At 41.7% G+C, this 22,220-nt stretch overlaps 1 protein-coding gene across 1 annotated transcript in view; it reads right to left on the bottom strand.

Moving 5' to 3' along the window:
• CDH4 (cadherin 4) overlaps positions 1–22,220 on the bottom strand; it is a 468,444-nt gene that overhangs the window by 147,093 nt on the left and 299,131 nt on the right. Inside the window, exon 4 of the mRNA XM_050907443.1 lies at positions 17,763–17,939. Within this exon, the coding sequence (XP_050763400.1) occupies positions 17,763–17,939 (177 nt within the window). The remainder of the gene's footprint in view (positions 1–17,762; positions 17,940–22,220) is intronic.

Genomic DNA, 22,220 nt, shown 5'->3' with positions numbered 1-22,220 from the left:
AATGCAGAATTTTTTCAGAAACAAAATTCCAACTGGGAATATATTAAGAACAAGAAGAAAGAAATCCTCAGAGTAGAAAACCAATGCAAAACAGCTAGTGAAAACCAGTCAGCTCTGTGGCATGGAGGCACTATATACATTATAAACTAAAGCTCTATTCTGAACCAAAAGCCATTTGAAAAACAAATTCAGGGAAACATCCAGACATGACAAATCCCCAAATTACTGTCTGAAAATTATTAAAAAAGAAAAAAAAAAACAGACATTTTTCCATATGAACAGTTTGTGTTCAAAGCAGCATTTGTCCCTTAAAACTCTCCTAATACAGCTCTAATTCAGACTAAGAAACAGGGCCAAATTTTCAAGGCACGCATTCAGTACGACTAGTTATTCCAGCCTCACAAACACTCAAGTGATCAGCTCTGCATCAATCTAACCGGTCATTTGCACGTTCACTGGCTCCGTTGCCCTCCTCATCATGCAGCCTTTGTGCAAAGTTCACACCCAAGTTTTCACAAGAGTTTGCATGCAAAAATTGGAAAATTTGGTCTCACCTATCCTTATTCTTTTTAAACCCCTCACCCCCCCCAAAAAGAAAAGGGCATTTATTATTTATTAACTGCATGTTGAGGAAACTAAAACACGCCAAGAAGAATTATTTCCAGGAGTCTGCAAGGGGTTTCTCTTGCATAGGTTAAGGGTGGCCCAACTTCTGCATTTAAGAGGGATGTGGTCGCCAAGGCCTCTCTCTGCTGTAGCACCTGCATTAGGGCAGGTTCCACGAAGCCAGAGCTACAGAGGTCCATAGATTCGGGCCCCAGCAGCCACCTTCTGCTGCAGATAAAGTCGGTTCTAGCTGCCAACCCACACCTGCTGTCCAGAGGACAGACCTTCCTTCCCTTGCAGCTGGTACAGAGACCAAAAGCTTGGTGAATGTGTGAAAAATTCTCCTTTACACCCCAAGGGTCAGGAGATCTTTCTGTTGCTTCAGAGCAAGCACTTCAAGAGCAACAGCAACAGCCCCAGGCTCATCTGTCTTTAGCTGGCGCCTGACACACAACCTCAAGGGTCTCTGCTCTGGACAGGCTGAGAAATAATTTTTTTGTCCATTTTAAAGTACATTTAAAAACAGAGAGAAGATAAAATTACCCCATACTGATATCCTCTAAGCTGCCGGGTCAAAGCCCCAGCTTCGATCTCTCTCAGCAGGTCAAGACCTTTCAGCTACAGGAAGGAGAATAAAGTCATGGATCCTCAGACAGCCCGTGTGCCACCCCTCCACCTCCCAGCCATTCTTCTGTTGGATCAGTCCCGTCCCCTCTGGGCACACCAGGACTGCCAGTTATAGCTCATGACGATCTTGCACAGCCACGTGTCAACATGGTCTTCTCCATTCACCACGGCTGTCTCCAGATATATGATTTACACAAATGATTATTTCAAATCCATCCTAGTTGATGCATATATTTAGAAGTGGGCTTTGCTGTACCTACAGAATTCACTATAAACTGACTGTTAACACACTAAGAGAGATCACTACCAGCGAATTGTACCAGACTTCCCATCTTCACATTACTTCATCCTCCAAAATTCGGCAGTCACATTCTGCTACCCATGAAGTGCTTTTAGCAACAAAATGTAAGGAAGGAACTTCCTACAACTAGTAGAAAAGTAACATAAGGAATAGCGATGGCCCTTCTTCAAACAAGTACATTGAGATTTTATTATTATCTTTTGCTCACTGTTACTTTCATATACTTGTCTGAGGTTACATGCTTATCCTAAAATTTTATTTTTACATACACACAGAGTTAATTTCCACTTGCATAAAAATTGTTATTTGCGAACCACTAGTCTTGAACATAGAAACCAGCATATAAAGATTTTTCCTCAAAGATAATATTAGCGTTGTACCAGAGAACACCTAAAAGGAGAGCAGGGCCTGTAGAACATGGGTTGTCCCCAGCTGTCCAAGGGATTCTGTCAGCAACTGGTTTCCTAACCACCACAAATTCATTTTCCATTTGCTTGCTGCAATTATGCTATTGAAACCTGCAGGTCTGGGTTTTTTTCCCTTCCCTTACTCTAAACGGAATTAATTTTTAATGTCTACTGCAGAAGCCCAATATGATACAAAAACCCCAAACATTTCACTACTCATGCACTCTTATTCATAATATCACATCAAATTGCTGAAGTAGTACCATATGGTGCTTGAGCACCAAGCCAGAACAAGTTGTTCAGCTTGTCATAATCTCAAAAGCTGCATGAAACTTAAATAATTTCGCTATGAAGTGGAAGATCTTTGGGTTTAATATAACTCATCAGAAATGGATTTTGCATTTTCCTCCTATTATTTCCCATGTTTTCTCTGATTCACATTCCATTTTCCAGTGTGAGCTATCAGTGTAAGTGGCTACAACTACAGGGCTGAAAGGCTCTAAAAGCATCCTGTCCATACTTTCTTCTTGATCATTCATCATCAAATTGAATGGATAAACATCTTTCTCAATCAGACAGATATATAATTATAAATAAAAAAAGCTCAACCAGAAAGACTGAATGAAAAAGATTAATGAAATCTCCCACACTTTGATTCAACCCTTAAAGCAATAACCTTCAGTTAAAATGTCCACACTTCCACCCACGCTGTCCTGTAAGAAAACACAGCAGCCTTTCAAGAAAACCGGAGTGGTGACATTTAACTGGTACATAAGTCCAAGGAGAGACAACAGTAGGAATGCTCAGGGTTTCATCACAGATTGCTCTGTATTTACATTCTCAATTCCTGGAGTCACTGCAAGTCTACCTGTTTTTTTTATTTTATTTTTTTAATTTTATTTTTTTAATTTTTCTTACTCTCATGCCTGAGAAGAAAGGTTTGGAGTGACGTAGCACTGGAGACTGAAGGTGCAAGAACTAGAGACAGACAAGACTTCAGCTGACCTCACAGTTTTCAGGGATTGTGACCAACTCCTGATTTCGAATGGCTAAGCAGCAGCGTGGGTACCATCTGAGATGGAGAAAACACATGGGGAGATCTTCCCGGGAACACATAACAGCAAAAATTAAAATGTGAAGGCAGAAGTAGATGAGACCTGAAATGGAGGGACAGGACACAAGTCTAAGGGGAGCACTGGGAATGTCAAGACATGAGGAAGGCAAGTGTGTACGCTACAGTATTGCTCTGGAGGGGAGAGAAGGGGAGAGAAGGGCATTACAGAGCTCCTCAAAGGGAAGGCTTATTTTAGCAGCTACTTAATCAACTGAAGACTAAAAAGGACAGCACCAAATCAAGCAGAATTTCCTAGTCCTTCTTAGCATGTATGTTCAGGCATTGTTCACATATGGGATCAGGATAGGCAAGAACTGGTGCTGAGAACCGTAGGCTGGCACAGGCAGTACAGAGACAACTACTACGCAGCCTTTTGCTTAAAAATAAAATAGAACTGGGACATGTCTTCTGGAGCTAGCATGTATTGGGAGTTTCCAGAAAAACATTTCTATAATGGTTACATATGTGATTGTTCTTTTTTTCTTCGCTATATGGAGAAAGTGACTTGTCACCAGCCCAAAGGGAAAAGCACTTGGCTGCATGGGGGAAGACAGGACTTGTTACATCTGTGGCTTCACAGAAGGAAAGGAATAGCTCTTTAAAAAAAGCAAGAAGCGCAGAGAATATCTAGGATAAATAAATGAAAGGAATCAGTCCTCCTTCCCTGATGAAAAGATGATGTCAAAATATCAAAATGCTCCACACTGCACACGTGGTAACAGCTATCAATGGGCGGCAGCAGCCTAGCGTCCCTGCCACGGAGCTCTGAAAGCCAGCACAAAGCTGCTGAAGTCAGACCGGCGAGAAGATGGGACGCGGTGTCCCTGGGATAGAGAGCACTGACAGCACTCACCCCCTTGCACCGCTGCTCTTTGCACGCCCATGTGGGGTGGTTTGGCCACTTCCACCGGATTTGCCGAGAGATTTTGTTCTCTCGATCAGGCCCAAGCAGGCTTGAGGACCAGCGGGGGGGTTATCCCTGTCCACACATGTCATTGCTACTCAGAGGTCTGTGTCTGAGCCTGTGGTCTCCCTTATTCTGCACTACTGGGAGGAACCAGGAGGGCACTGGAATGGCTCCGCAGCCCCAGACCAAGGGTCACTCCTGCTCTGCAGATGTTCCCACACTGCTATGCTCTTTCTTTCAAGGGCTTTTACCTTTAAAGATCTGAAACAGCATAAAAAGTCCATGAGGGCCATTCCCACTTTCTGTTTTTCTTTATCCTAAGGGCCTGTCTCCTGACACAGCAGAGAAGAAATGGAAAACGTTCCTAAGCTATAAAGATCCACACTTTAAAGGCAGCTGGGCATGAGGTAGGATTTGCTAACGCACCCAGGTATCTAACTCCCATCGGCCCATAAGGGAATCTAAATCAACAAGGATTAATTCCTTGCAGTGCCTGACCCTCCCTCACACACCGCCTGAGGTAGAGATGTAGCTTCCATCACCGCGCTGCTCCCGACACACAGAAACACAGAAATGTGTTTCTCTTCACAAATCCCCTGCAAGCCACGGCAGCGCTCTTACCCTGATCTTTGAGCCAGGCAATGTGGGCAACACAGGTAAGGGCTGTGACTGAAGTCAGGCAGGCTGAGTCTAAGCAGTGGTTGCAGGCAGAGGCAAGCTTTCCTCTGCTCGGGTCGGCTGGATGTTGAGCCCTGCCACGGGTCAGGGTTTCAGAGGGGCGATGGGAGAGGGAAAGAAAACGAATTACAGGAAGGCTACAGCAGAAGGGGTCTGGAGAGCCGGGCCATGCACAGCCTTCCCCTACCCCTGGCCCCAGCAGCTCCCATTTGTGGCTCTTAATAAATACAGCATCTCCAAGAATTAAGAATTTTTTAAAATCTGGACAAGGTAAAAAGGAGAAAACAGAATAAAATATTTAATATGGGCTGCTTTGACATGCCTTGGTGTAGGTCTTCTATCAGCACAGCCTCAAAGGAATATTACAAGCAGTCCACAGAAATACGGAGCCAGCCTCAATGGCTCACTTACTGCAGGCTTACCGGCATCAAGAGCTCAGACAACACAACATTTTAGGTTACTTTAAATGATGTGTTGAAAGCACCTTATCCCAGAGAAGAAAAAGGAAATGAAAAAGCTGTTGTGTGTAATTAGCAGCTCCCTTTGATGAATCCTTTCCAATGCTACCACCTTTTTGCGAATACTTCGTTTCTTGAAGAACCATTTTGACAGAGCCAATGCAGGCAGAACTTCAGAACAGGATTACAAGAGAGAAGATGAATTGTGAGTGACAGCACCCATTAACCTGGGCCAGAAAACTCTCCTCAATCTGTATTAACTCCTCAAATGCCTGATGCATAGTTATAGTAAAGACCGATGCAAAGGGAAACTCAAGTTTTCCTTACTTTAAGATCATACTATTCAGCACTTATTCTCTTCTTTCAACAATATACACACTCAGTGCTCAGTACTTATGAATACCCTCTATCCAATTAATACCCCATTAAGCCGCACGCCCGCAGTGACTTTATCCTCAGACCACTGTATGGTAGCTTTTAACTCCATAATACCCTGGCATTATTACCATATTAGACTACAAGGGATTGATCCAAAGCTCACGGAGGTTAATGAGGGCTCATTAAACTTTGAATTAGGCCCTAACTGCTTGGCAAACACGAAGTGAAGTGAAACAGTACGTGTCAGATAAGATGACAGAGGGTGTAGTAAACTTTAAGGCAAAATATCGAATGCTGATCATGACAAAGGCAGGCAATAACAGGGAATGTGCGTAGAAAGCAGCCGTGGGAGAGAATTATGATTATGTTACACCCGATATCAAGCGGGACTATTTGTGCCTATATAAATAGATATTGCCTGGTCTGACTCGGATGTGATTTTGTCATCATATGGTTAGACATAGCGTAATATTGCCATTATGGCTTTCCTTTAGATTTTAGTTTTGAATTTCAGCTGGAGAGTATGATACTAGAGACTTGAAATCAGTATGACTCCTTCCCTAATTACTGATTAATCAAGAGCTAAGGTTGCTTACATAAAGAGTCATGGAGAGAAGGAGGAAGTCTCATTAAGAACAAGAGGTTAAAAAAAAAAGAAGGGAGAGGGACATTTAACAACTGGATGGATACAGAAAGAGAAGAAAAAGAGCTGATTTCCTAATAGCATGTTATACCTGAATGTTAAATTTTGTATTCATGTCTAATTAAAAAATTATAAGAAAACGTTTTAATACTCGCAGATACCATGGGTTATGGTTCAAAAGGATTAACAGAAAGGTTTTTTTTCTTTTAACGACTTCAGAAATACATATATGTTGTGTCATTCTGTCTCTTAGGTGCTCAAAAGACACAGCAGCTGTTTCATAAATTTTGAATTGCCTTTTCCTTTAGCATACAAAAATCTGCGCCATAAAGATAACACTGTCTGAAAAATATTCGGTAAACCCAGACAGTTGTTGGAAATACTTCCTCCGATATTTAAATTCCTCTCTTAACAGGAGTTTCCCTGCAAAACAGATGCTAACGAATAGTGGTTTTGCCATCAAGCTGAATGTGAATGCTTTGGTGCAGTATTTTCTTTTTTCCATGGAGATATTAGAGGGTGCATTTCGCATCACTGAAAGAAAACTGCCACCTTGCTTCTCAATTCTTTGCTTTCAAATAATAAATAACTGCTATAAACTTCTGTAAAAGATCTATGCTCTGATAAGGTCTGATTCTTCTACTCTAATTTCTTTTTGTTAGATGCAGTTGAATGCCATTTACTGGTAAGTAAATTTGTCATCACTTCACTGCAAACCACACCATTGAAAATGTAAGCTGGCCAAACATTTAGTTTTGTTTTCCAACTCACAGAAATCCCTTCAGAGGGCTGCGGATTAACTAGCAACACTTTTTACTGCAGATCCTTAATCTTAATTTCTTTCCCTCTCTCTACTAATATGCTCCCTTCCAGTGATGCTACTTCAGAAATAACTCCCAATAGCTTACAGTGCTGTCAGAAACAGTGCCTTTTAGCTGCCACGCTTTCCACAGTGACTTGGAAATACAGCAAACTGGCCACTTCCACTGAATTTTTCGTAGTCCCGTAGTAACGGGGCACCACAGCTCTACCTCTTCCCCCAGAGGAGTTTCATTAGCAGAGGGGGCTGCTGGAGAACCACAGACTGCCAGTTCCTCTAAAGGGGCAAACCATGGGCCCTACATCCAATCTTTTCACAACACAATGTGTGCCTTTCATTTTTTGGACAGAAACAACAAGCATGCACGGCCTTTCTCCTTCCTTAAACTGTCCCACTTTTTACAACAATAAAATTAGCTTCTTTGCTTAAATAAACGGTATAGCTCACAAAGCCTTGAAGCACAAATCAAACAAGTCAGTCAACTGCAAAACAGCCTGAAAGGGCTATAAACCCAAGCACAGATGCAAAAACCTCCTCAGGTTGTGTAATGTTTTGATTAAAATGAACAGAGATCACAAGTGAAAAAAGGAGTCAGGATGGTGAACTGTCCCCGTGACGCCCGCCAGCACTACGGCATTCAAGGGTCTGTAAATATTTCCACTAGAAACTTTGGTTTTAGGGTTTTATAACTTGAGTCAGAGAGGCTTAGTCCTGGTCTCCAAAACCCGATCCCCAAAGTGGAATTACTCAAGTAAAGCTTTGCAAGGGGAGGGCACGCCCAGGTGGTTCGTTATGACAAGGCTGAATACTCTGCATGACTTTTTTTCCAGCTATATCTCATATATATGCATATAGATATATACACATATACACATCCCAGAAACCATGCACAGACCTGAGGCAGGGAAGAGACCCATTACATGTGTTACGTGAAAGTTTTCTAAAACATCACCTTACTGGAATAACAGCCCATGCTGAGGCCTCATTGCCCAGCTGCTATCTCCCCGCTTGCCTGTCGACATCCAGGAATAGATCAGTGACGAAGCACAACCCCACGCAGCGCAGGGCCGTGCGAGGCTGGGTGCACGCCCAGCAGCCTTCAATCAATATGAAATGACACCACAAGCCACACCAAATCTTCATCTTCACTCTTTTGCTAACTTGCTCTCTTTAACACTGGACGCTTGAGCTTTGGTCGGAGCAGCTTCCTTTGCTTTCCCCTCCAGCCGCTTCTAGCTGAGCCCTGCGCCACGCTCCAAAAAGTCACTCACCTTGAAGTCCTTTGCCAGCACATCTCTCTCATCCTTAATGAAGCATAAACAGCCCCTGCTCTTCCTAGAGGCTTCTTCCACAGAGCACTCACAGTCAGGGTCGGCTGCAGTCAAACACACCCCATTTCTCCACGGAGACGAAGACAAAACCTCCTGCACCCGGGGCCAAACCCCTGTCCCTCTTAAAGGGTGAGCTCACCCTGCCCAGCTGCTGCAGCGGCTTTTAGGGGATGCATGAGTTTCTTTTGGTTCATGGAGGGAAAAGAAATTCAGCTCTCTTTACCTAGTGCCAAAAATATGAAACCAAGGTCTACTGGCTGGCTTTTCAGGGCAGGCTTTTGGCTTGGTGTCTGTTAGGAAAAAAGGAATATGCTTGCATGACGTATGCAAAGGCTTGGATGTGCGTGTACATCTGGTCTCTGTATGCTTGCAGTACATGCACAGAAATGTAAATAAAACCAGGAATCTAAGAAAAACTATAAGCATGGCCAAAGAGGTTGGTACTGCATAATGCTAAATGCTTGGTCTTAATCCAGTAAGGCACTATTCATGTCCTTAGTTTCCAGCCACTGAACAGACTCAGAAGAGCCACTGGAGCTACTTAAAGGCTCAAATTTAGGCACGTACTTAAAATCTCTGCTGAACAAGGGCCAAAATGTTCAGTACCATCTGCAGATACCCAAACTGCCTTGGGCAAAATGTTTCCCTTAATATAATCCAAGGTTTTGTTTGTTTGTTTTTAAGTTGTCTAACTGTTCGGATAGAAGGAAAATGTCCTTTAAATTAAGGAAATTAGAAACAAATATGAATGTTATTAAAAATATGGTAATTATTAAAAATATGGTAAGAGCTATGGGAAAGAACAAATTGCAAAGAAATGGGGCCTTTAATGAAACTGTGGTAAACTGCTGCACATCCACTCTTTGCTGCCCCATCATCTAACCATGGCTTACACCTCTCATCAGTCTGCATTAGAGACAACTGAGAAAGGATTTAGATGGTGACACCTTTATCACTGAAAATCTCAGCAGTTATAAATAAAACAATTAACTGCAGCAGTGAAAGCTTAAAATTAGCCCAAGAGTAAATTCTCTAAAATCTTAAAAGCTGACATCCGAAATTCCAGGGTGCTGAATTTAATTCTTCAGCGGTGCAGACTAGCAAGAACATATGCAATAGTAAGGAAAGAAAAAGCGTGATGGGTTTTTTGCTTCCTATCTCATTCCAGCCTGATACAGTGAATCTCAGCAACAGCCTAGCTGTCAAGGTCATATCTGCACCATCATTCTGCAAATCCAAACTCACACCCACACAGTGCCACTATGTCTTCGGGACTCCATTTCAACTCATCAAGGAAGCCAAGTCCCACAGTAACCTATTACTAATGTGGGTGACGAGTGTTAAATAATGAACTACTGCAGCAAAGAGGCAGATTGCAAGTTCTTTGTCTCTGTTCGTGTCTCAGCTTTTTTCATTATTACTGTTTTTCTTTGGAAAAGGCATGAGCAAAACCAAAGCTTTTTTCTTAGCAAATTAACCCACTGTTTTTGTGTACACTCTGTCTTTACAGATTTTCAATAGCTTTCATGAGCTGTGTACATTAGCTCTGCCTATGCCTTCCTGTCGTTGCCTCTACACATAATGACAGCCATACTGAGCGGCTATTACAGTTATCTCACTTTCTGGAGAGGATGGGGATGTAATGATATGTTGCAATATGTGCAATGGGGTATTACAGCTAAATACTCTTTGGAGTGATTGATGAATTATTTTGCAGTTCAAGGCGAGGGGTACTTATCCTTCTGTGCTTCCTACATTTCCTGCTCCCGAGGTGAACTTGGAGCAGGAGCTAAAAGGTAAGGGCTGGATGGGAGGGGTGGTGGAGGAATCGACTGAGACCCAGCAGAGAAGGGAGCTGCTGCTTAGTCCCTGGATCGTGGTGGACAAGCACCTTTGAATCACTGTAAAAACAAGCCTGTACATTAGCAGACCCGATGCACAGATGTAGCAGCTGAACTCAGACACGAAATGAAGTGACTGAATATAACAAAAGATTTCTGACTACTCGATAAAACCTGAGTCCATTATGAGATTCTTCAAATAACCCAAGGACAGGCCCAGATGCCAATAACCAGAGAGTGCTGCTCACGGCCATGGCAACAGCTCTGTGGTCTTGAACAAAACCACTCATCTTTGCTGCCTTGGTTTCTTATTTGTGAAAGAAAGACAATCCTCACTTATGCAAACAGGTTGAAAAGATCAGATCCTGTACGGAAAAATACCTAAGCAAAGACTGTACGGATCTAACTCACCATTTTTATTTAACAAGTAGCAGCTGGTGGTAGGGTCACAAATACCTGCTAGTATATCCCACCCCACTGCCTCACGGGGATGCTGAATGACTGCAAAACAGTTTAAAACATCGTACATCAGGTCAGACCAAAGCTCTGTTATCCCAATACGCTCTTGGTTTGACTCCCTGCACCCCAGATTATCACTGTCCTTCATTCTTCATAACGTCTGTGTGTTTCATGCTTGCAAAATTGGCAGCTACATGATGGCTTTCCTTCTAGGAATGTATTAGTGACCAGGATTTGTACCAACAGTAGGTAATCATCCATGTACATGGATATAAGAAGACACCAAGTGCCAAGCACAAACACTGATCCTGTAATGATGGCACCTGGACCCCGACCTGACTTTAACCCATACTATAAACAGTCAACCAAAAACGTAACATCCTGAGATTCTGCTTAAACCCGAAGAAAATCAGAAATATTATCAATGAATTTCGAGACTTCTGAAATTTCATGCTGATCCTTCCCGATCAGAGTGGGAGCAGTCTCATTGCTGCCAATGGCTTCTGAGAATCTCAGTTTTTATGTTGTGTGGGAAGTTAAAAATTGGTTCCATTTCTTTCATGCAACTGGGACTATATTTGATGGAAATTTATCACTTCCAAATCACATGGCATTTTATAATTTAGTGGTTTTTTATTATTTAGTGGGGCTTTTTTCCACTCATGTTACTATTCCCAAAGCATCCTGGAAAATGGCAAAACCTCAAGGGCAGTATTTTTAGCTGAACTGGGCAATGGGAGTCCTTGATATTTGTCTGCAAAGTGTCAATCACCTTAAAATGCCAACCTCACTTACGACGGTTCTCCTTGAGTAAGTAGCAAGGCCGGGCTGGCAAAATGAAATTCTTCAGTAATACACCGACAAACTCAGAACCACAAAGCACCGAATTCCCCCTCAGTCTGGATTTGAATGCATAAATAAATAAGGCTCTTGCATTTATTTCTGCTAGAAGATTGTATTACTCCATTCTGCAATTACGGAAAAATGCAGAGCACAGGCAGGATTTAGTGTCTGAGTTTTTGCTGCAAGACTTATGTCAGTAGAAAGGCATTTGTGCTCTTGGGAATCGAAGTGAGATTCACCCATTTGTGGCAGGTGTTTTAAGCACTCAGCCTAACAATCTACCCACGCATGGCACTACAGCAATTCAACGACTAAATTAAATCTCTGAATATTAAATTAATGATGGAAATCTAAAATATTAATATATTCTAATTGAATATTCTCCGATAAATTATCTAGGCATTCTCAGCAATTTGATTTTACTTTCATTTCTTAAGGAACTTTCAGCTGCATAAATACAGCTATTAAAGCAATTCAAAAAGGGAACATTTTCTGCTCAGACAAGAGAACTCTAAACACAAAGAATCTAAAAATTTCTTTCATATGATTGATTAAATCATAGAGCCCAAGACAGCTGAATCATTAAATGACTGCTTTCCTTCAGTCCCTCTGGCTTTAGCAAGGACAATATAAATTCCCCATGGGTCTGAATACAAGGAAATACAATATGTATAATTACAGTATAGGCTTGAATGCTGTTGTAAGAGAATTTCAAATGAAGCATTTATGCTGTAGCTGCACTTTTCCATCCATAATGCTGTATGTGCGTGTGCATGTAAAGCCCATAAAGCACTGGGCATTTGCTTTCTTCGACCTAGATTCCCAAATGGTATACGCTGGTATCGCCCCACCAGCTTTGGCAGAGACGCATGAATTTACATCAGGATCTGGCCTTCTATTTCTGTGAAATGCTGGAGATTAAGAATGACTTCTTCATACGCCAGGGAGAAGACAAACAAAGGAATGTAGTTTGAGGAATATATATAGTGTGGTATATGTTTAGGAACCTGCTTTAAACTGCACGTTTATAAGAAATTTCAAATGGACCTGTCAAGAAAGTAGCAATGTGTTGTATTTCCCTTTCTCCATTCATTCCAAGTGTGCCAAGTCCCGGTTTGGTAACGCACACACAGAGGACAGGTCAATACCAGAGCCGAGACCGTGGCAAGACGAAAGCTTAATGAATCATTTTCCTGCTAATCTTTCTCTCTTTGGTGTCAGGTTGGTTTGTGGTGTGAAATCACAGTCAAGAGCCAAGAGCTGTTGCAATCTACATCCTTTAACCAGCTTTCAGAGAAAGGCTGTGCCTCTGCAGAGCAACACAACATGCGCAATGTCCCATTTCCTCTCCACTTCTGGCCTTGCTCCTTCTATCTCTGTCTGACTGTCACAATAAAGACCAAATCACCTTATTTCTGAATTTCAGCTGGTGATGGTCACAGGGGTACCAAAGACGAGATGTACTGAGAACGAGAACTAGCAATTTTTTTTTTCTTTTTTTTTTTTGGTGGTTGGCAAGGCAAAAGCAACACCTGTTCCTGTGAAGAACAAGGAAGATCTAGGCCTATTTGTAATCAAGGCTGCCTGTGTCTCTCTCAGGAAAAGTAAGGTCTGATGTCCTTTGGGAAGCATTTGCAAGGCCTTTTCTCAACAAACCTTCTCTCATCACAGACAGATGCCATCTGTCTTGCAGCTGGGAGTTAATGGATTCTGAACTGCCAATTTCACAGCAGTAAGCAACGTGGTTGATAGAGCAGGCATGAGGGATTTCCTACAATAAAACTATTTAAAACAGTGCAAAGGTGCTTGCTGAAATAGCCATGATGAGCAAAGGAAATGGCAATATTGAGGGCTGATGGTCCAAGCCAGCAGGGATTTCGCAGCTCAGTATACCTCATGTATATCTCCAACACCAGGATTTTAGACTTTTGGAGAACTGTCTCACTACACCTATTACCTGCGTCAGGATGGGCTACGGCACACAAATAGGCTGTGGAGCTCTTGAGTGTGCTATCAGCTTCTTTCATATTAAGTATCCAATTTCACCGCATAGCTTAACATGTCCTAAACCCACCCGTGAGTCCACCGTGGGGTTTTCTAGCGTGCTAAGAAGAGCTCTCTGCTCCATTAACATGCACCATGCCACACGAAACCCAACCAATCAACGACACCTCTGCTAAGAAGCAACGCAAGAGTGTTCAGGTATATTATATTCTGCCAACTTTCCAAACCACTTCAGGACTTTCTGATTAAATTTGCATAAAATGCATCCTTCCCTCTTATTCCCTGTTATACACATTAGATTATTTCTAGTATTCTTGTGTCTGAGATTACCAGCGCTCGGATATGAGAGAGCATGCTGTGCCTGTAGCACGCAATCAAGGCAGTTTGTAAGAGCACCAAGATCCTGTCTTGGTCATCCTCAGTGGATTTTCATGCCGATGTAATGAGAATGAACAAGTTGTTTATCGTAAGAGGTCTAATGGGCAAATACCACATTTTTCAGTTCCAAGTTTAAAAAAGGCAAGCTGGAAAAAATAGAGTCTGTGCAGATCAAGTTAGAGACAGGCGCCTCATAAGAGCTCTAGAAAGGTCCTGGAGATAAAGCTGGAAGTTTGGAGCGTTCATAAAGGTGAATACGGTTGCAGTGGTTGATAGAGGAGCCCGTTATCTAAGCATGCCATGACCAAAGGCCAGTCCTGCACAAGACTGTTGGTCTTTTAAATGAATGATTTTCATGCAGCCCAGCGAGACGGGCCAAGACTTCAGTCTTGAAAACTGACTCAAGATTCCCGTTAGAAGAAGCGAGAGACTTGCATGCGGATCCAAAACTGAGATACTTTTTGAAGTTCAAAAGAGGATGAAATACGAGATTAGCTAATAGATAATTAGATAATAGATAATTAAGAATTAGCTACACATGTAGTTAAAAAGGATGAGTCAGTGAGAAAATAGATGGTACTCAGCAAGGGCGCAACTATTTATTATCTTAGTTGATCAGTGCGCCTGCATGAGTCATTTGCTTGGAGAAGGAGGGGGATTTCATATTGTTTTTGTATTTTTAATAGGCATTTTTATGGACCTCATAGTTATAATAATGAGAGTACCTGACAATTAGTAATGAAATTATCCTCACTACAGTAAAATATTTCACAGCATGTAAAATGTTATTCCTAATACAAAGGTAGAAGTGAAGCACAAGGAAATTAAACCCAAGATTTTCATAAATGCTTGCAAAATAAATAAGCATATATCAATAAAATTTGATAACTGTTTTCTCAGCTTGAAGACAAAACCAAAATTTGCAGAACATTTTTTATACCAATAAAAATTATTTTTAGCTTATACACGTCAGATGTTTATTTAAACTCTTTGAAGAATAAGTGAATCTTTTCAGCAGCCAAAACTAATCAAAAATTCCTATTATTATTTTTTACATACTATTTTTCTGAAACACATTTTCTAGTTAGTGTGGTTGAATCATATGAACAGACACGGATGTTCCTTTGAAAGAAAAAACCCTGTAATTAACAGAGGGGTTTTTTGGCAGGGATAATGTTGTGACGTCTTCCTTTTTTCTTTTTTTCTAAAAACTTTTTCATTTAATGTATTTTATCAGAATGAAATGGTTTAATGAGCAGAGAATTATAGTTGATCCCGGCTGAACCAAATAGGGCTGCATTTCGAGGTATGTGGCTCCCATCAAGCTGCATTCACCTTTGCTATGATTTAAACTTCATTCAGGCACAGCCTTGCTAAAAATACTGACAAGTAACTAATCAACTTCCATAAAATGGAATTTTTACCTTCACAATAGGAAGCAGGAGTAGGAGGGAACCCGAAAGATTTGCCTATGCATTTCAAATTAGTCTGACCTATAAAAACGCAAACAGCAAGTGGTACTATGAAAATGTACTTCTGGTAGGGCTTTTTGTTTTTTTAATATTCCGATTTTTCATGCTATCCCCTCCTCTCCTTGGAGGTAACGAGAACCAAAGATAGAATAATGGAGGGACTGGTTTCCATTAGTCAGACCTATAACATGTAAGCTCAAGCAGGGCTCTCTGGACCAAAAAAAGTTCAGTGTCCAGGAACTAGCGTTAGGTTTGAACGCTTTATATAAAGTAGCAGAGAAAACTGTGACAGACTTCCTTCCGTACAAATGGGATCTGAGCTGTAATTTCACATGTGCACTTCTAGCTCCAGTTTGTGAGCAGATGGACACAAAAATATTCAGCGTCCAGTGAGCAAAAGCATGGGAAATCAGATCAAAACTGTTACCTAGATCTAGAAGACAGCAGAATGCTCCAGGGCAATCTGAAGATTATGTGGATGGAAATAATCAGATAGTGCTGGTCTTTGAAGACGTTGATTTGTCCTATTCTGGATAATTAAAGAGCAAAGTCTAACAGGGGAAGCTGTAACTCCTGCTAGGAATCACCCAAGCTTCACATTCAGGGGCCAGCAAATGGGCCAGATGCTGCAGATGAGCAGAAACTCAACGCAAGCCTGAAACATCAGGGGTCTCACGCTTAATCAAGTTGCACTCTTTGTACGATCTTCCCTGTCATTATGATACTTTCTGTATGTCAGGTGAAAAGGAAAGCAGCCCTTTGTAAGCCATTTCTTTCTTTCCCACCCCATTTTTTTACTTAATTTTCAGTGTTTCCTCTAGCATCTGTATTTAAAAATGGCAATGGAATCTATTGCTGAAAATCTGGGAGCTCTGTGTTTCCATCAGCTAGGTTATCCTTCCAAGGTTACTGGTAGTTTAAGTGATGAATATCAATTCTTCTGTACCTATATAAAATTTATTATTTGTCACTTTCATTAATACTGGAGTTTTGCATTCTTGAGTCCTTCTGTTTCATCTCCAGACTGTAGGGGGAAAAAGTGCCACAGAGATTTCAGTCCTTATAAATCAACAAATTTGCCATGGTAAGCTGGTGCCAAGTTGTCCTCTCGCTGTCTAGTCAAAGCTCAAAAGAAATCAGCAGTGAGTGGGACAGGGCGTAAGTTCATTTTGCAAGTACTCTGCTTATTTTTCACAGGAATTCAGGAATTAATCTAAATTATTGATCTGGTTTAGGAAAATGTTTTTGACGCATCAGGTTATTCTCCTCTTCAGACATTTCTTCAACTTAGTAGGACAACACATGAATGGGTCACTCCATACCCAGCACTGCTGACCAGACAAAGACTCCTTGGCTTCCCTCCCTGTTTTTCCAGGACAGACATAAAAACATTTGCCACCTGCTACTTCTTTATTCCTTGTCATACTTCCCTAATGCACAAAGAAATGACAACGACAATTCAAGTTTACCCAATACTTGGTGAACTGGCGACACGCACCCTCAGTCATTGCATGAGTCATCGCAATGTTCACCTGAACTTCTAAAGGACTCAGTAAGCTCCTTCTTTCTCCCAGACATGGGTTGTGCAGAAGAGTATCAGCTAATCAGTATGGAGCAGGTAATGATGACAACTCATTTGAATCCAGGCACTGTTTCAATATGACTAGGTGAACTTCCTGAGAAGGGATGCCAATGACACACCACTGCTGCTCAAAATAAGTTCTGAAATTTTATAATTGTTGCCATTTTCTTCCAAGGGAAGAGTTGAAAAAGTCTGCCAGGGAATTCTTTTTTTACAGCTAATCTTTCTGCTGCTCCAAAAACTGAAACCAGCACCCACAAGAGGAACGGCAACATGTATTTGTATTTTGCTAACACTTATCAACAGCAATAATATATCAACCAAATGTGTCTGTCAAAGGCCCTTTTCCCTTCTTTTTCTTTTCCTGTCATCCAATAATCATCACAGAAAACCACATGGGTAAACTTGATCTCAGAGATCATCCTTGTAAAGAAAGAAACTAGCAACATACAGAGGATGAGGGATCCATCTGCAGCGGCGGCAGGCAGCCAACCTCCTCGAGCCCCGCCACGCATCTGTACTCCGGCTCTGCGAAGGAAGGGAAGGATGCAGCACCCCCTCGTCGCTGGGTGTCACCAAGCCCAGCTTTACACCTGCAGCCGTTTTCTGGATGAGAGCGTGGGCAAAGTGCCATCTTGGCAGCAACGCCAGCATCTCTTGAGGGACTGGCTGGAAGGAGGCGATTAGGCTGCCGTTCAGCTGGGGGAGGGAAACTGGGGCAAGTCGCTTTGGAAAAGAAGCATTTCAGCAACGTGTAAATGGCAACTTTTCTTGCATGAGGGAGGAAGAGCAGAGAGCCTGTGCTTCAAGCCAGACTTCCCATGCCATGAGCTTGGACCACACCTACTACTTCACTAGACCCACTGCAAGATTACCATTATTGTTATTATTTCTGTTTCTTTTTTTAACTTACCCGAACCAGCTGCTGCGGAAAGGGTCCTCTGGAGTTTTCTGGCACGTTGATCGGTGGGATGACCCAGTCTCGCTTTTGCCGCCGCAGGCCGTTAGCGCTCTGATGCTGGCGCCACGGGAGCAGAGTGTCGCTTTGCTGCTGCGCCAGTTCTCTGGGCATGGTCTTCCTTCCTTTTGGCTGTTTTGGAAACAAGAAAGCAAAACCAGTTAGCTTCTTCCTCACTTCTTAGGACTTCTCCCAACAGCAGAGCTTCCCTGCGTGCAAACGGTCACACGTAACTGTGAAAATTATTGTTATTAACATGATATATTTCTGCATCACAAAGACACAATATGCTTTACTGGCAACTCTGCTGCCACTTCATTTTCACAAATATATGGAGCTGTCACTCTCAAATCAAGATGCCTCCCAGAATATATTGTCTTCATTACACCAGCTGCAGGGATATTTAGCAGCACATTGGAGTAAAGAAGTTTCTGCAAATTTCTAACAAATGCAACCTACCAGAACATAAAAAAAGGGAGAGAATTCCTTTACAGCCTATATCATGGGTCCAGTTTTATAGTACAGAGTTACCCTGCTCCTTGGCATTAGCAGGGTTACAGTAACCTGCAGTCTGTGGTTCTGCAGACATATCCTGCCAAACCAAACAAACCACAACCAGAGGGAGGGTCAGCTCCATGGCTGCAAAGATGAACTTCTTAGTGCTTCATGAGGAACGTGCTTAGTTCAACTTCTTAGTGCTTCATGAGGAATGACCTTTTTATAAGAGCTGGGTTTTGAACACAAATCCCAAACACACATCTCCCCACATAGCCTGGGAAGCATGACACATCTCAGTCAGTGAACAACTGTCATTATTTGGGGTACCTTTGAGTCCTTCTTTGTGATTTTTTTTTAAATCACGGATTCTGCCCATGGCATACTTTGGTGTTGGACACATTAAAATGCTGTGGCATAAAAATGGAAACGGTGGGACCATGGTTTGGACTTAAAAGAGTCTGGTTCACTATCAGAAAATTTCTGCCTTATAGAATAATGACTCAATGAAATGTAGATTTGGAGAGGCTCTTCAGAGGTTAGCCAGTCCCAATACTTAAATACTCTGTGGCCTTCTAGGATTCCACACATTACTTCTGGAAAGTCTGCAGAAAAGATAACTAACAAAGACAAGCTTTTTTTACCATATGGTGACCTGCACTCCCACCAGAAAATGTTTAAACTTTCATAAATCAGAAAGACTGCAAGCCACATTCTCTTCATTTGAGGTGAGATCCAGTGGGAATACTATTCTCTTAATTTTACAATTTTCAGCTATTTTTCTCAACACCCCCCCCCTCCCCAAAACCAATGCCCCAAAAATCAAGAACACCGTAGGAAAAACCACCAAAGTATTTTCTGAGGCTCCTGCTATTTTAAACCACACTCACTTTTTGTCTTACTCCAAATGTACAAACTCAAACACCCTACAACATTTGCAAGCAGTTATCTGTAGGCACTGATTTTGGTGGGAAACATTGCTTCGGGGTTTATAGTTTGATGTAAATCCATCTATTAGCATATTTCAAGTCTTGATCTGGAAGTGCAACGAAGCAGGCAGCCACCTCAAAACTCTATGAAAACTAAACAGTATACGGAACTGAGTGGTGGCTCCAAAGCTGTGTGGACCTTCTGGATGCCGAGAGCTGGGCGCAGCAGCAAGGCGGCCATTCCCACAGCTTGATCGTGGCTCCGACCTGTGTTACCTGTGGGGGGCAGACATCCACTGGCTGCAATGGTTGGAAGCATTTGTGCAAAAATGCAGCTATTTTTACTCCAAACCTCAAAAATGAGCCAGTTCCAGAGCTGAATTTTCACAGAACAGACAAACACGGTCTTTTTCAGTCACACACATAGCCATGTTTCTCAAATCTCTCACGCTAACTCATGCCACCAAGGTGACTGCTGTTTTGTGTTTGCCTGAATGCTGTTTTATACACTTTCAACAAGCATCGTCACTAAGCTGCTGCAAGATCACTACACCACTGTTCAATATTTAGATGTTGTTCTAAAAATTCTCACTTAAGTGTATAATGAACAAAGAAACAGCATCATGATGCGGCAGTGGGAGACTTTCTCGGGATATTCAGGATGTTGGTAGGTACTGTTGAGCTCATCCTTCCTATGGGATACAATATGCTATATCCGATAGAGTTTTCATCTAAAAAGGGTTTTATCACCAGAAAGGTATCTTTTCTGAACACTGATGAAAACAATGTTATCTAAAGAAGATACCCAGAAATGAATGTCAACATGAAATAGGACTACCAGACATGAGCTACTGAAAAGTGGATATCCCCCTTTTTTTTTTTAATTGGCTTGCGATTCCCAAATGGGGATCCTTTGAGAGCAGGTATTTGGATCAGTTTATATAATTGGCAAGTGAGCGTGGGGACAGATTATGAAAGGATGGTCAAATAATTTGTGCTCTGCTGAGTTTACACAGTGGAATGAGTCTGAACTAAAGACAGACTTGAGAATTAACACGAATCCCAAAGCTCCATGTATACTGAAATAATTAGTGTCAGCTCAGCAAGGCAGTACCAGTCTTTTTAGTCTTTATGAAATATTTGCTGGCAGGTGACTAGACAGTGACTAGCTTGCTTGTCACTCTTGATGATGTTTTCCTACATTAGAATAAATCATCAACATGACTCTGAATTTGGTATGTAGAATTTCAAAAGCGTCTTGCAACATTTTTTTTTTTTAAACAACAGCTCTTTTTTATCTTCATTTGTTGACAATGCATTCTCATGACCTTAATTTCTCTGGTGTTGTTTAAATACGTTGTACATGTTTTCTGCTGTTTAAAAGCTGTGAGACAAATGCAGTAACAAAGTCTGGTGAGTACAAATGCCAGAACTATTCAGATCTCTGACTGAAACATCCACGAACATCTCTGGAATAACAGCAACGATTAGCTGCAAACCCCCAAAAACTCTCCTGCACTTTCAAGTCTGCAAGGATCTAAAGTTCAACTCAAAAGCAGACTGTGACACCAAATTAAATGAATCATAAAATACAGCTTCCAATTCTGTTTTTTGCTGAATAACAGTTTTCACTGAGATAACAACTGCTTCTTCTCTCATGGCCTTACTGGCCATATACTTTCCAGAATCTCAGGCAGACATTTTCAAAAGATAAAATATTCCTCTACCTTTTGTAGTGTCATCAGAACACAATCTGTCCACAGTCCTTCTCACAAGCAAATCGAGCACCTCTAGTGCTACTGCTTTAGGCTGGTTTCCCTCCTGTTGCTTTTGTGAGGTGCCATCACCTTCTTACATATCGCAAAAAGATGACGGGTGTTTGCAGCAAAACAGAGAAGCCAGGCCATGAAACACATGCCCAATGGAAAATTAAATCCACTCTCCATTCTGAAAATTACACGGTGACATTTATAATTTGTTACAACAGGATCAAACACCAAACATGGAACGTGTGAGCATGGTCTTTGGCAATACACAGACAACGAGGATATAAACGAGGATATAAAATAGTCAGATAATTCAGTAATTATGCCTGTCTATTACTTTAGGACATTGATAAACTAGAGAAATACAGCTGAACCAAAACAAATGAAAACCTTCAAGTTCAAGGAGAAAAAGTGATTACAAAGTGTGGGATGAAGAAAAACAACAGGAGAAAAGACCATGCTGGGATGTAAATTTGTTATGAATTTGGATTCAGTATGATCTAATGCCTTAGTATTCATAGTAGAGCAGAATTTTTTAGACCTTGCTAACGAAGCAACGCAAAGCGTGCCGTGCTAGCTGTATTATTTAAAGCCTACATTCTGCAAACCTGGGATCAATATTTTGCTCCGAGTTGTCCAGTGTCTCTTCCAATGGGCTTGTGGCCCATAACTGCGACACATGTATGCACAATGCCAGCATGGGCAAATCATAATGCAGCCATTGCATTTTCTGCTAATAAAATGCTTCTTTCTCTGAAAAGTGCAACTACAGTATTTGTTGTGAGCAGTTGTAGGACGGGGAAGAGTCCCTCAGAGACTATCCTCCCTGAGTTTGATCAGGAAGGATCAAACTGATGAGCTGAGGATTAACTGCAGTACAGTGTGGCAGAATCTACCCTACAATTCCCCTTGCCACTCTTTTGGGTTTTTTCTGGCTATCAGTTAAAGTCAATTAAAAAAATACTGAAGTCAACCAGAAACCTTTCACTGAGATGACAGGTCAAGCTCTCAGAAAGCAATGCGAGGTTGAAGGAAGCGCAGTCTCATCTGTAAGGATTGTGCAAAGACCCTTCTTCTCAAAGGCTGCTCCATAGAAGGTGTAGGGCTTTCTTGAAGTCCATGTCGGTAACTCCAATGGCATCTTACGGGAGTAATTTCCAGTCCCTTTTCAGTCTAGCATTGCATTCAATGATGGTGAATACAACCTGCCGCATTTGGAAGAG

The sequence above is a fragment of the Gymnogyps californianus genome, chromosome 17, assembly GCF_018139145.2.
Source record: "Gymnogyps californianus isolate 813 chromosome 17, ASM1813914v2, whole genome shotgun sequence".
Taxonomy (NCBI): domain Eukaryota; kingdom Metazoa; phylum Chordata; class Aves; order Accipitriformes; family Cathartidae; genus Gymnogyps; species Gymnogyps californianus.
The sequence above is the reverse complement of the archived record's forward strand: the minus strand, read 5'-3'. Positions and strand labels throughout refer to the sequence as shown.